General features: G+C 38.3%; 2 protein-coding genes across 6 annotated transcripts; both read left to right on the top strand.

Moving 5' to 3' along the window:
- Nucleotides 1-3,271: 3,271 nt before the first annotated feature.
- On the top strand, nucleotides 3,272-6,629 carry LOC135631964 (protein C2-DOMAIN ABA-RELATED 11-like). Of its 5 annotated transcripts, none has more exons than XM_065140158.1 (4): nucleotides 3,272-3,353; nucleotides 3,952-4,113; nucleotides 5,611-5,706; nucleotides 6,192-6,629. In XM_065140158.1, exons 2-4 carry the CDS (start codon nucleotides 4,000-4,002, stop codon nucleotides 6,501-6,503), a joined length of 522 nt encoding a protein of 173 aa, XP_064996230.1. In that variant the 5' UTR covers nucleotides 3,272-3,353; nucleotides 3,952-3,999; the 3' UTR covers nucleotides 6,504-6,629. The 5 variants fall into 5 exon arrangements, with proteins under 5 accessions (XP_064996230.1, XP_064996226.1, XP_064996228.1 ...); XM_065140154.1 differs by having other exon boundaries at nucleotides 3,313-3,444; XM_065140156.1 differs by having other exon boundaries at nucleotides 3,319-3,444; nucleotides 3,955-4,113.
- Nucleotides 6,630-7,378: 749 nt separating this feature from the next.
- LOC103972709 (uncharacterized) lies at nucleotides 7,379-11,325 on the top strand. The gene is made up of 5 exons (XM_009387055.3): nucleotides 7,379-7,833; nucleotides 9,865-9,950; nucleotides 10,042-10,347; nucleotides 10,501-10,584; nucleotides 10,725-11,325. The coding sequence occupies exons 1-5, from the start codon at nucleotides 7,408-7,410 to the stop codon at nucleotides 11,131-11,133; spliced, it is 1,311 nt and encodes a 436-aa protein (XP_009385330.2). The 5' UTR covers nucleotides 7,379-7,407; the 3' UTR covers nucleotides 11,134-11,325.
- The last annotated feature ends 1,327 nt before the right edge of the window (nucleotides 11,326-12,652 follow it).

The following is a 12,652-nucleotide window of genomic DNA, read 5'->3' as shown; positions in this document are numbered from 1 at the left end:
TTAAGATGTATGAATACTGTTAATTCTTTATCCTCTTGTGGATTGATAAGTGTTGATTTGGGTAGGATTATGATTGCAGTTGGGATTTACCATGTCAGCAGCATCTATGCTGTTTCTTTAGCATTATCTTCCATGTTAATTATTAATCAAGCTCAGGGAGAATAAAGAGACTCTAAAAAGTTGTCTGCCGACACATTTATAGGTACATTTTGATCATGGTTGTGTTAATAATCCAGTTTGATGAACAGAATAATAAGGTTATAATCACACTCATTGATATGTTACTCTCTTCTTGACATGGTTTAACTACAGATATGCACCATAATGCAGTTATAATCACTCATAGTAATGTATGCTAAATGTGAACCTTCTTTGTGTGGGCAATGAAGAGAGGAGAGGAGAGAGAGAGAGAGAGCAAAGTTGAATCTACAAGGCTAGCCCAAGCAAGGGGATGAGGAAAGTAAATAGTCTTGTTTTACCTTTGTGTAGGGTAGGGAGGTGTGCATGTGAAAGAACAATGGATGCAGATCCATGGCTCACATGGTATGCATGTGAAGCAACCTCTTTCCCCTTTTTTTCCTGTCTTTTTCCTGTGCTTTCTGTGTCAAGAAATCAGAAACAAAGCTCTTTAATGCCAAAAAACAAATCTTGTTAACCAAAACTACATCATCTTTTTCTTTACTTGGAAGAAGAAAAGGAAATCTGAATAAACACAGTGTTTTGTTAACTCTGGAAGCAGAAATTTTTAGTTCCAGAGAGAGAGAGAGAGATCGGAAGAACAAAGAACACAGATATGCTTGACATCTTCAACTTCACTCATTGTAATCAAGAAATGGAAATAGCTTCTGTTCTTTCAGCAGTCAGCTATCAGGAAAGCTATAAAACCAGCACAAGAAGGCACTGTCGGTGAATCCACGTCGTGTCTCCGCTTTCCAGGATGAAAGAACTGCAACCCCGCTGTCTGCATCGTTCATGTGTTGCGGAGATAGGGTGGGTCGTTACTCTGTCTCTTTTTGGCAGATCTTTCTTTTCCAGCCAAGTGTATGATGATGGCCTCCTCAAGCTTGAGAGAAATGTGTGAGCTTGCTTTCCCGCACTGTAAAAGATTATCAATGTCCGGTCGATACTTACAATCTTTCTTTGAACCAAAATCAACTTTTTCCTTGAAAAAAGTCTGCCTTTAATTATTAAGCTAAGGAAATGAGAATAGGGTGCTTTAATCTTATCAGCTCCTCAAGTTAAAGAGATTAGAACCTTTAAGAAAGCTATGAATATATTTTTATTACCTGCTAATATCTTGTAGAGAGTCATAATCTTTGCATAATTAGTTGATCACAAATAGTTGAGAATTATGATTTGTTGTTTCATGTATTGACTCATAAGTCACTAGAGAAGGCCAAGTTGGACTAGTTTTGCTCATGATTTATCAGTAGAGACAGATCACTGTGACTTCCATCACCAAAGCCTCCTCTACTCAAATTGAATGAAGAGAGGGCAAGGTTTGTAAGCTTCTTCTCTCTTTTCAATGTTACCATTTCTACTGGGCTATTATACCTTTCTTCTCTTGCTTAAAATTTCTCATTTCCTGTATTCTGAACAGACACATTGTGCTCATAGTTGCATCAGTTCATTAGTGTGATGGCTTGACATCTTTGCACTAGCAATGTTCTGAAAGAAGACATGGGTCAGATATAATGTCACAGTTCCATATCTTGTTCATTTGAAGCATTCATTGGCTTCATGGGCCTCTCTAAGTTAGTCTAAATGACATACAACCTCCATTGACTGATTCAACCAAGTTTATATCCCCTGTTCATGAAAGAATGGGGTTTAGTGAACATACAACCTGTGACCACAATAATGGATCGAAGGATAAAAGAACAACTAATAAAAAATATATACAAAACAATTCCTTTTGCTTTGAATGAACATACAAATCACCTCACTGTTTTAATTTACTTCTTAACATGCTTGTCAAGAAATTTTCATGATACCTGTTTCTACATTTGATAGCTCTGCTCTAGTCTGGAGGAACTGCAAGAAAAGTCGCAATATTGCAGATGGAGATTGCTGAATTTGGACTCTCGTGAGTTGTATTGACCAGTTTCGGAAGCCAAAATATTGCAAATGGAGCATTTATTGGTGCAGGTAAGTGATTAGAACAACTTAGGTGATGAAGTTTAATTGATCATTTACTGCACTTTGTTTGCTTTTAACTGTAGTTTTGCTTTCCCAGTCCAACATTCCCATTCTTTTTTTGCAATTTTTATAAGTTTCTATAAATCCATATCAACTTTTGCCTAACTACAAATTAGATTGTAATTAATTAATTTTAGTATCTCAATCATCATATTTTTAAAAATTATATTAGGATCTTTATACTTATGAAAATAAAATATTTAATCATATTTCTCCTCGTATCATCGACTATGGTGACAAAAATATCTTGGTTTATCATTGAACATATGCTGACTCTATCTCACTTTGATTTATCATTGAACACGCATAGTATTCCCATCAACAGAGTCAATGACGTAAAAAGAAACGAGATTACATACTTCAAAACGAGATCAAATGCTTCACCTTCGTAAGCACAACGATATCAATGTAATTTTTAAAAATATAAAGATAAAAATATTAAAAATAACTAATTACACGAAATAATTTATAATTATCTTTCCGATTGAACGAAGAACTTTTAGAGTGACTTTCATAATAAACTCTTTTCTCTCTCTCTCTCTCTCTCTCTCTCTCTCTTTCTTGGAGCGTTCATAGAAGAATTAAATTCAAGAGTGGAAGCATGATAATTTGATTTACTAGCAAATTCTCAAGTAGCATTCTTGTAATTTTTTATTTTACCTATTATTTTTAATATTGTGATGTTGTGTTGCAAAGTGATCAATTCATCTTTTACTATCTCAACTTGATATATATTTTTTTTATTTTTATACCGAAATAACAAGAAAATTAATAAAACATTTTTCAGCGATAAAATTGAGGTTTAAGAAAAAAATATTTTAATTTAAGAAAATAAAAATAGAGAGACACTTCATAGTAAAAATAGAGTGCCTTCAATCTTACACGTCATAAATGATGTCAAAATTCCATGGCAATTCAATTGACTATCAAAATAATATAATTAATTGTAATATCTATTTTTGTTTAAATTTATTATTTGGATGCTTTAAAAAAGTGTTAACTATGTATAAAAAAAATCGCTAGAGATTTCTTTTATTGATGCTCTTTTTTGTTTTCACCTTCCGGTCTTAATTGAAGAATTTGGGTTGGATTCGCGTACTGCACTTTTTCTGCGGACACGCCCCGAAGCGCACGTTCCGTACGCCTTTCCACGAGTAAGAAAGCCGCCACCAGACTCCTCTCTCTCTCTCTCTCTCTCTCTGGCTCCCTGTCTTATCCGTCGGCGAGACAGTAGATTCATCGGCGGTGATTTCCTCCACTTTTTTGGATGAAAATTTGCTTCTTTGGTTAGGATTCATTGCTTCGTGCTGAAAGATCCAACTTTTCTGTTCTTCTCCTCGTTATTTTCGATTTCCTTGTCGTAAAAGTCGCTTTTTTGATGGAATTATGATGGGTGTCTTCTTGAAGTTCCTTCTTTTCGTTCTTTCCTCCGGGTTTCTTGTCCTTCTGATCGTAATCGGCTTCTATGGCTGTAAAACCAGTTCTTGTTTTGCTATTCCTCTTTATTCCTAATGCTAAAATTTGCTTCTCGCCACCAATGATTTTGGGAAAATTTTCGTGTTCAAGAATTGTTTGTTTCTTTTTCATTTTGGGAAAATTGACCTTCTTTTTGTCCATTACACCTATGATTTTGCTGAGTATAATGGTTTTGAATGAAAGATTGTGGCTAAGTGGAATTAGATTGGCCGTCCATGAATCGAATGCTGGACCCTATTCATTGCCAAGTCTTTAGTAGGGTTGCTTTGTGGGCAGGAGGTATCTATCTGTTGAAACATCCAGATTTGGGCCGAGAGGGGATACATGGAGGAGGAGGCTGCTGGACTTCTTAAGGTGATCATCGTGCAAGGAAAAAATCTGGCGATTCGAGATTTTACTAGCAGTGATCCGTATGTTGTGGTCAAAGTCGGAAATCAGGCGAGTCTTGGCAACCTTAAACTGATTATGAGATGGTTATTTCCTGTTGACATGTTGATCCGTAGATTTCAATGTAATAGCATGATCGAGCAGCTTTACTTGATGCATTATCATAGAACACTCAAGTTCATGCGTTTGAGGAAATCATAATCTCTTGTGTCAAGGTTGTGTGTCGTTGTGGACGCATCAACAGACACCATCATAGTTTCAGGCCAATAAAGATGCTTCTTTTCTGCCTTGTCTTTTTTTATTTTTAGCAGGAGGTCAACAAAGATGTTTATTTTTCTTTAGGGTGCATTGTTTTTCCATTTATATGGTTTATATTTTTATTGACTTTCGTCCTGTTATTATGCTTCTGAATGTTCTCCTCCATGTTTAGTATTAATGACCACAATTAAGTAGCTGAAAAACTTCATACTCAAAACCACAATAGATACTTGGTTTTCCCTACTGTTCTAAGATATCTTTCATTGCTAAATTGGCTCGTAAGGAATCTCACATCAAAGTTTAATGGGTTAAAACTTAAAGCACATTGATACTTGAAAGATGTTGCTCAGTCCTTTTATGCAGTTTCTGCCAATCTCATAATATTTATTTGCATCATCAGATGATATTTCTGGGCTATGCACTTAAAAGATGGGTTCGTTGGATCCGTCAAATTAAAGACATGTGTACCAGTGTCGACATCTCCTCAACAGTTTTACAATTGTTGTCAGATCTTTTACAGTCTTTCTTCTAGTTCCATCTTCTTCTGATAGTATCCATTGATAGGCATATTTGCAAAATCTGAATAGACCTTCTTCTTCTTCTTCTTCTCCTATCCATCTTATGATAGTATCCAATGATAGGCATAGTTGCAAAATCTGAAAAGACATTTTTATCATTAAGATCTTAGTTTCAAAAATCCATTAAATTCGTTCCGTTGATTTTTTTTCTTTGTCTTCTCTATTACATTCATCCAAGACAGCCTCCAAAAATCAAGATCAAGTTCAGATTTGTCACTGAATTTAGGTTCATGACTGGGTTGTATTAGTTGAAAATTGAAATCAGTTAATTTGGACTTTGCTAAGTCCTACTTGATCAGCTTGGGATTCATTAGGATTAGTTTCAGATTTGTCACTGAATTTAGGTTCATGACTGGGTTGTATTAGTTAACAATGCTGGCTTCTTTGCATTTTTAAATAAATATTTGCATGATTTCTTTTCTGGCAATTATTAGATATATTTTGTTCTGAATTGTACACATGCTTTTGATTATAACATGCGAACACCATTATGTATCATCACATCCTGCACCCCTATCAGAAGCTTATTCTATAAATTTTTGCCGTATATTCTTTCTCACAAAGCTTTTGTTGTAATTTAACTTGTGAACCAAATCAATGATTCAAATTCCTGTTTTTGCTCAGTCCTTTCAACTCCATATAATGTTTTGTTTTGTAAATGTTATGTGGAAAGGTTACCATTTTCATGTGTTAACTTTTGTTGCTTGATTAGAGTGCCAAGACAAAGGTCATCAATAGCTGCCTTAATCCGGTTTGGAATGAAGAGCTGATATTTACTCTAAAAGAACCTCTTGGTATCTTAAATCTGGTATGTTCTACTATTCTGAATCCAAAATAATAGGAGAAATGCTGTTTCTATACTGTCAACTAAACTAGCACTCACTACGTCTCAGCTCGGATAGTCAAACTAAATCTGATGTTGCGATACTTCAACCTATAATTCCGTGGCTGCCAATTGTTCTTGTTTCTGTCTTTTGCTGGCTACAAATCAAACAATGTTCTTATAAACCATCTGAGAAATGGTAGGTCCAAAGAAATTGCAGCAATTCTTCTGTTTCTTTGTTTGCAAAGGTTAATGGTTATCTGGCGACACTTTTCCTGAGGGGCTATTTTGTTTTACACCGAATAACTTAGTCATACAACAACATAACTCGATATATTTTTTGGTTTTTGAGAAAGAGTGTAGAACTCTATGTGCACACTGTATCCTCAAACATCTTATAGTTCAGCAGAAGAACCATACATTTCTTCCTCGAAACAAAGTTGATTTAGTCTCATTAAACTTTTCCTCAGGAGGTGTTTGATCGAGACAGGTTCAAGTCAGATGACAAGATGGGTCATGCCTTCCTCGACCTCCAGCCCCTTCTCTCAGCTTCGAAGCTCAAACGGGCTCTGCAGCTCACCTCAGGCGAGACCAAGCTGCGGAAAGTGGCTCCAGATTGCGATAATTGCCTCCTGGCCAGTAGTTGTATCACGTACGTCAATGGCGAGATCGTGATGGACGCATGTCTGAGGCTTTGCGATGTCGAGTCTGGTGAGTTGTATGTGACAATCAAGTGGATCGATCATCCCTCCTCTGCAGCAGCTCCTGTTAAGAAGGCTTAGGTTGATGTAAGATGTTTGATGTATCTTATTCTCTGGTTTGGCAGAGTAGAAGGAATCATCTGTACATACATGTTGTAATTGTTGGTCAATCTAATGATGAAAGCTTTGTGTTGCTGTTTCCATGCATCTTTTGAAATCCATGTTTAGATCTCATTTGTCTATCTATTACTTTCATCTTCCAACTTCTTACTTCCTTTATCATCTGCAATGGCACCCTAAATTCTGGTTTCTCAATGTTTATGTGAATGTTTTTTCTGAATGCAAACATCCCCAAAGAAATATTAGTAATAGCACTAAAATTGAATATATATATATATATATATATATATATATATATATATATATATATATATATTGAATTTCTATAGTTAATATCTTTAAAAATATTAAATATATTTCTTAATAATTTTATAATATTATAATTTATTTAAGTTTAAAAAATTTAAACGATTGCTTAAAATGATAAAAGAAATGGATTAGATATTTGCAAATATTAATACTTTTTTAAAATTATTGATAATTATGAAGAGTGATTAACTTTAGTTTATTATTATTGTATGCGTCCTAATGAGAGCGACATATATAAAATATTTAAATTTTGAAGACGTAGTCGAATACACCATCTTTAGATAAGTCATATATATTTATTTATATATAACAAACCCCTCAATAATTAAGACAAACATTTACAGTCTCATTTCATTTTATTTCCTCTCTCTTTCATGGCGGCTTAAAATAAAGGGAAGGCGACTAATGCAAATTCTCCATGTCAACGGTCCGCCGTCGATGTGGAAAGCGGGCGTGGAATGGACGGTGGCGTGCTTCAGCGGTTGCATGAAAGGGTGCCCACATTAACATAAGCGCTTCCCGTTCCCCGTTCCCCGTTCCCGATTCCCCTCCCCCTATGATAAGAAACCTCGTTTCAGGCCCATCGCTCTGCCGCTGCCGCTGCTCTCCGTCTCGCGGTCGTGGGGTTCGCACTGCGTCGAACCATCTTCGCCCCCCCGCTTCCATGGCTTCACCCTCCGACTCCTCCGCGATCGCCTTCTCCGGCGGCGAAGGGGGAGGCTCGCGAACGAACGAACCCGTTTCCGGGGCCGTCTCGGCCCCGGAGGCCGCCGCGGGGGAGGACGCGGAGTACGGGTTCCAGCGTCGGGGGTTCGGCAAGGGACCGCTCGTGGGGACGGTCCACCAGTACGATCGGCACCTGTTCCTCTGCTACAAGTCGCCGGAGGTCTGGCCACCGAACGTCGAGGGGTCGGAGTCCGACCTCTTGCCGAGGTCCCTGGCGGGCCAGATCAAGACCTGGCAGTCTTCGATCGACAAGAAGGTGAGCCCCTTTATCCGAAATCATTGGCGCTCTGTGATCTTGGGTTTCAGTATCCCATGGGGAACTGTTCTTTCTCCTTCCTATTGGAAGGTTTCTTGGGTATATTCACAAGAACTTGGGTGTTTGGAATGCGGACTTTATATCAAAAGATTCGATTTTTAACCTTGAGAGGATCAGCCCTCACAGGGGAACTGTAGATGTTTTGCTTTCGAACTCCAAAAGTGGTACTTTTGGTTTCCGATTGATTCGAGATCTATGTTCTTTGATCATTCAATTAATATCTTTAAGGGACAGGGTTGGATTTAGAAGATATGGTTAGTTTTATTTATGGTTGCCCAGTCATTTATTAGCTACCAGAAGCATAAAATTGGTTGACATTATATTTTCTTGGGATGCATTTAGTTCGCCCAACTTTTCATGTTAAATATGTTTAGGCGCATTCTTTTCATCATTAGATCTCGGTTGAAACATGTTCTTCCCATGAAATAGATTGTTTCTTCGCAATGTGTTGGTACCTTAACATGATTACTATGGTGATCTTTTGTATATTTTGGCATTTAGTTTTAAGCCACAAATACATATCATGTTATAGGTTATAGCACTGTCCTCAGCTTATGATATTCTGGATTGATACATCTGATAAGAGTTGTGTTCCTTGATACATATCATCAATCTTATCCTTAACTCGCTTGGCCTTATGATGATGTAGGCACAAGCTTTCTAATGTTCTCACGTTAGATAAACTTTCCACACTAGTTTTCCATTTTAGGCTTGCTTCTCTCATATATTCAAAAACAACAAATACTCAATGATTAGAAGTATGTCATCAATATAATGTATTATATTTCTATTGCTGTTGCTATGGGAACATTAAAGTCAGCAAATAGCTTAGCAAGATCAGAGCATGTTACCTAATACCTGCAACTCATGTCGGACAGGGATTCGTAATCGACATGATAAGACACACATCCTTTTTTATTTTTTAATTCGTTGGATACAGCGTTTGCGTGTAAAGGAACCCTTCTTCCTCTTCGGCTTGGCTTACCTTCTTCCTCATCGTGATAATCTCTGCCCCAACCACACCTGTAAAAGGGGTAGGCTCTACCCCCAACCCGAGTGCCCCCCATACCACCACCACCCGTCAGCCACCTCTACTCTGACTCTCGAGCGAACCGGAGGTTTCAACACTCCTTCCTCGACGACCCACCTACGAGTGACCCGGTGGCCGTTGTCAAGTCACGTGCTCTCGAGCCCACGTCCCATGTCCATATCCATACTTCTTAGCCTCATACACTCACCCACCACATTCCAGAACATTTCACCTTTCAATTATATATGTTTCCACATGTAGTTGTGTGACACTAACATTTAAATATGTTTGATGTGGCTATATATAGAGATACTCGTAATTGAAGTAATGTGGCTTGTGATTCTAGTAGTAGCAAAACGTAAGACCATGCAATGTTGACCCACTCTTGCTATACATCAGAGACTTTCAGTTCTTGTAGAGAGTTAAACCTCTTTTGAATTAAGGTGTCTATTAAGTGTTTCCAGTTTCTACAGTTCTTCATTAATTATCCAAAAGTTGCACATAAATAAATCACCCCTGCTCTAAGAGCTGCTTCCTGTGTATATCTGTTATTTGGATTCTCTGATTGGCTAATTTGGTGAAATATTTAACTTCTAGTTGCTTCAATATATCATATGACTATTTGCATTTGTAGTAAGGGGGAACATTGCATTGCTTCTAATTTTATCAACCTGTCATGGATCATTAATTTGTTTTAGATTTATGACTATTTTGTCTGAAAAATATCTTTCGTTTGTAAATGTTGATGCTAATGCATGCTCTCTGTCATGCACATACATGGATATAATAGCACACGAAAAAAAAAATTTCTTTCTGTATGCCAAGTTGCCAACATTGATGTATCTTCTCCAAAAATCCACTTCCTTCATAAAATTAGACTACAAGTATGTTTTGCTCACGCTTTGTGCCATTTTTTTTGTTTTTTGCATTATTTCCTTCAGACTCGTCTTACCATATGTCAAGGAGAGGATGGCACTGATTTCTCAAATGGTGATGTCTTGATCTTCCCAGATATGTTAAGATACAGGTAAAGCAACCTATCAATAGTTTGTTTGCAAAATGCAGCACGGGAATGTCAATCATGTTTCTTAGGCTTGTGCTGGACTTATTGTCTGCAGGCAACTAACACATTCAGATGTTGAACATTTTGTTGATGAAGTGCTTAAGAAAAACTCTAAGTGGCTTCCAAATCCACCTGAGCCACTTTCAGGTTCATATGTTTTTGTATGTGCTCATGGAAGCCGAGATCGCAGGTGTGGTGTTTGTGGCCCTGTTCTGATGCAACGATTTAAGGAAGAGATATCATCACGGGGTCTACAGGGTCAAGTATTTGTCAGCCCTTGCTCGCACATTGGTGGACACAAGTATGCAGGAAACGTTATAATATATAGCCCAAAAGATAATGGAGAAGTGTCTGGACATTGGTAAGGAGAAGCTTTCAGGTGGTTTGAGTTGTTTTACTGTCATCACATTGGTAGCTGTCTTCTTCGTTCTTCGTAGTGTCTATGAAGATACTGTTGTCATTATAATGTATTACATTAGAAGTAAACAAATGGTTTTTGTTTTTCCGTGGTAAGGTATGGATATGTGACTCCAGATGACGTGCCTATATTGATGGAACAGCACATTGGAAAAGGAAAGATTGTAGACCATCTTTGGAGGTACCTCTTCACTTTCATCTATGTTATTGTTCTTTTGCATTGCCTTATGTCACAAAGTATATCATGCGGAAGTAGATATTTACTAACTCTGGAAGAAAGTGAATTGATGTACAAGCTCAATGAGGTGAACATTGGTACAGGGGGCAGATGGGCTTGTCCGTCGATGAACAGAAAGCTGCTCAGAATCTAAGGTTACAGCTTGATGGGGGATTGGACGAAAGCACTCACAAAGTATCCACCGATACCACCGGGGTCAGTGTAGGCGGTTGCTGTCAAGGCATCGGTAATACTACTTGTTGCCAAGTTATGCCCAAGGAAAACCCCGAAAACCACATTGCACAAGAGCAGGAGGCTCGAGACACTGCACAGAAGAGCAGTGGCAAGGATAGCAATGCTGGCAACAGCAAAGAAGCCTGCACGGGGAAGCTCCATGCGATTTCTACCTGGTTCAAGAGCTGGGAACGAGAGGAAACCTACGCGGCCCTAGCGGTTGTTTCAGCCATTGCTTCTGTTGCCGTTGCGTATAGCTGTTACAGGCAGCTCAGATGAGAGTGCACCGATGTTCATCGTGTTTTGTTCTAACTCGGGTTGCGATATTTGATGCTTTCGAATGTGCCATCCTTGTAAGGCACCACTACTTTTCAGCTTGCATGATAGAATAAGAAATAATGTATGGTGGTGAAAAACCTGGTAATTATCCATACATTTATTTGAAATAATATACGCGACATTACTTGTTAATAGCTATGAGTAAATGCTTCTGGCTTATGTATCTTCTCTTACAGTAACTGGTGTCTCGTGATTATGCTTGTCGGGTGTTACTTCTCAATCAGAAACAGTGAAGAAGATTGAGTCAATGTTCTCGTGATCTGAGTCGAAGCGCAAGGCCGCTCGCGCGCAGGCGTTTCATGCCTACCCGATCTGTGCGGATTGGCCTCATCTGCCACTGAGCCAAGGAAGAATATAGCCCAATATTTTAATTTTGGATTTGTGTTCCATCAACGAAGTGTCGACGTAACCTTCCGAGAGCGAGAAGGTTCAGTTAATCTCGCAGTCATGGTTAGAGATACTGCCCGCATTCCATCACAATCACGATCAGGAAGATAAACTAGAATAGGTTTATCTCTTCTTCCCTCCCCCTCCGCCTTTTCCCCATAGTCAAGCTGGAATAGCTATCCTTCCCCAAATCTCTCACTTAGCATCATATATTCCCACCAAATCGATAAACTTCAGGCGTTGGAATATCCATCTGCTTTGGATAAGCCAACCTTTCAATGGATGGCAGAAGCTGGAATATCTGCAAAGCTGGTACTTGTTTTTTCCTACAGTAACAGCTTCTGGATAGTAGCGCTGCCCTTACACCCTGTGGAACAACACAAGTCTCCTCAGAAATGGTGTGGAACAACACAAGCGAAGGAATCCCATCATGTTCTGATACATAAATCGTGCATTAATTCGATGAGAAATACCAAAGAGCACATTGTTTCTCAGAAATGGCTTTTCCTCCTCCCAAGGGTTATTCTACTACACTGCCAACCATTAGCACCGTCAATGGTTTGATGCATTTACTCTTTGGAAAGCTGGAGATAATCCCTGAAAGTGATATATCTCGTATTCAAAGGTTGGCATGCATTGATGCAAATTATATATATGCATGGCAGAAATTATATTGAAGGGATTCGGCCAGTGTGCATTCCAGAGAGCAGAGAGAGAGAGGTGAAGTGGAGGACCCCATGAGTTAGCCATAAATGTTCTACACTTTAACTGATAGGGACTTCCAAGCTTCAGCAATCCGTAACTTGGATGCGAGCATCCACCTTTCCCATTGTACCATTCATACAGAATGAACATCGGAAGTCACTGTCCAAATAAAAAAAGAAGAACCCATCAGAAAAAAGTGGACAAAGCATGCAGGATTTTCCAAAACCTGCACCTCATCAGGAATTATTTTTCAGGTCAAAAAGCTTGAGTTGGATTTCACATATATGTCTGCATGCTCTGAGAACAGTGTTCTTGTAAGCTGCTTTAACAAACCAGAAAGACAAGTATAGTGATGGAAGAACTTAAC

The sequence above is a fragment of the Musa acuminata genome, chromosome BXJ3-2 (genome assembly GCF_036884655.1).
Source record: "Musa acuminata AAA Group cultivar baxijiao chromosome BXJ3-2, Cavendish_Baxijiao_AAA, whole genome shotgun sequence".
Taxonomy (NCBI): domain Eukaryota; kingdom Viridiplantae; phylum Streptophyta; class Magnoliopsida; order Zingiberales; family Musaceae; genus Musa; species Musa acuminata.
Note: the sequence above shows the minus strand (reverse complement) of the source record. Positions and strands in the feature narration are given on the sequence as shown.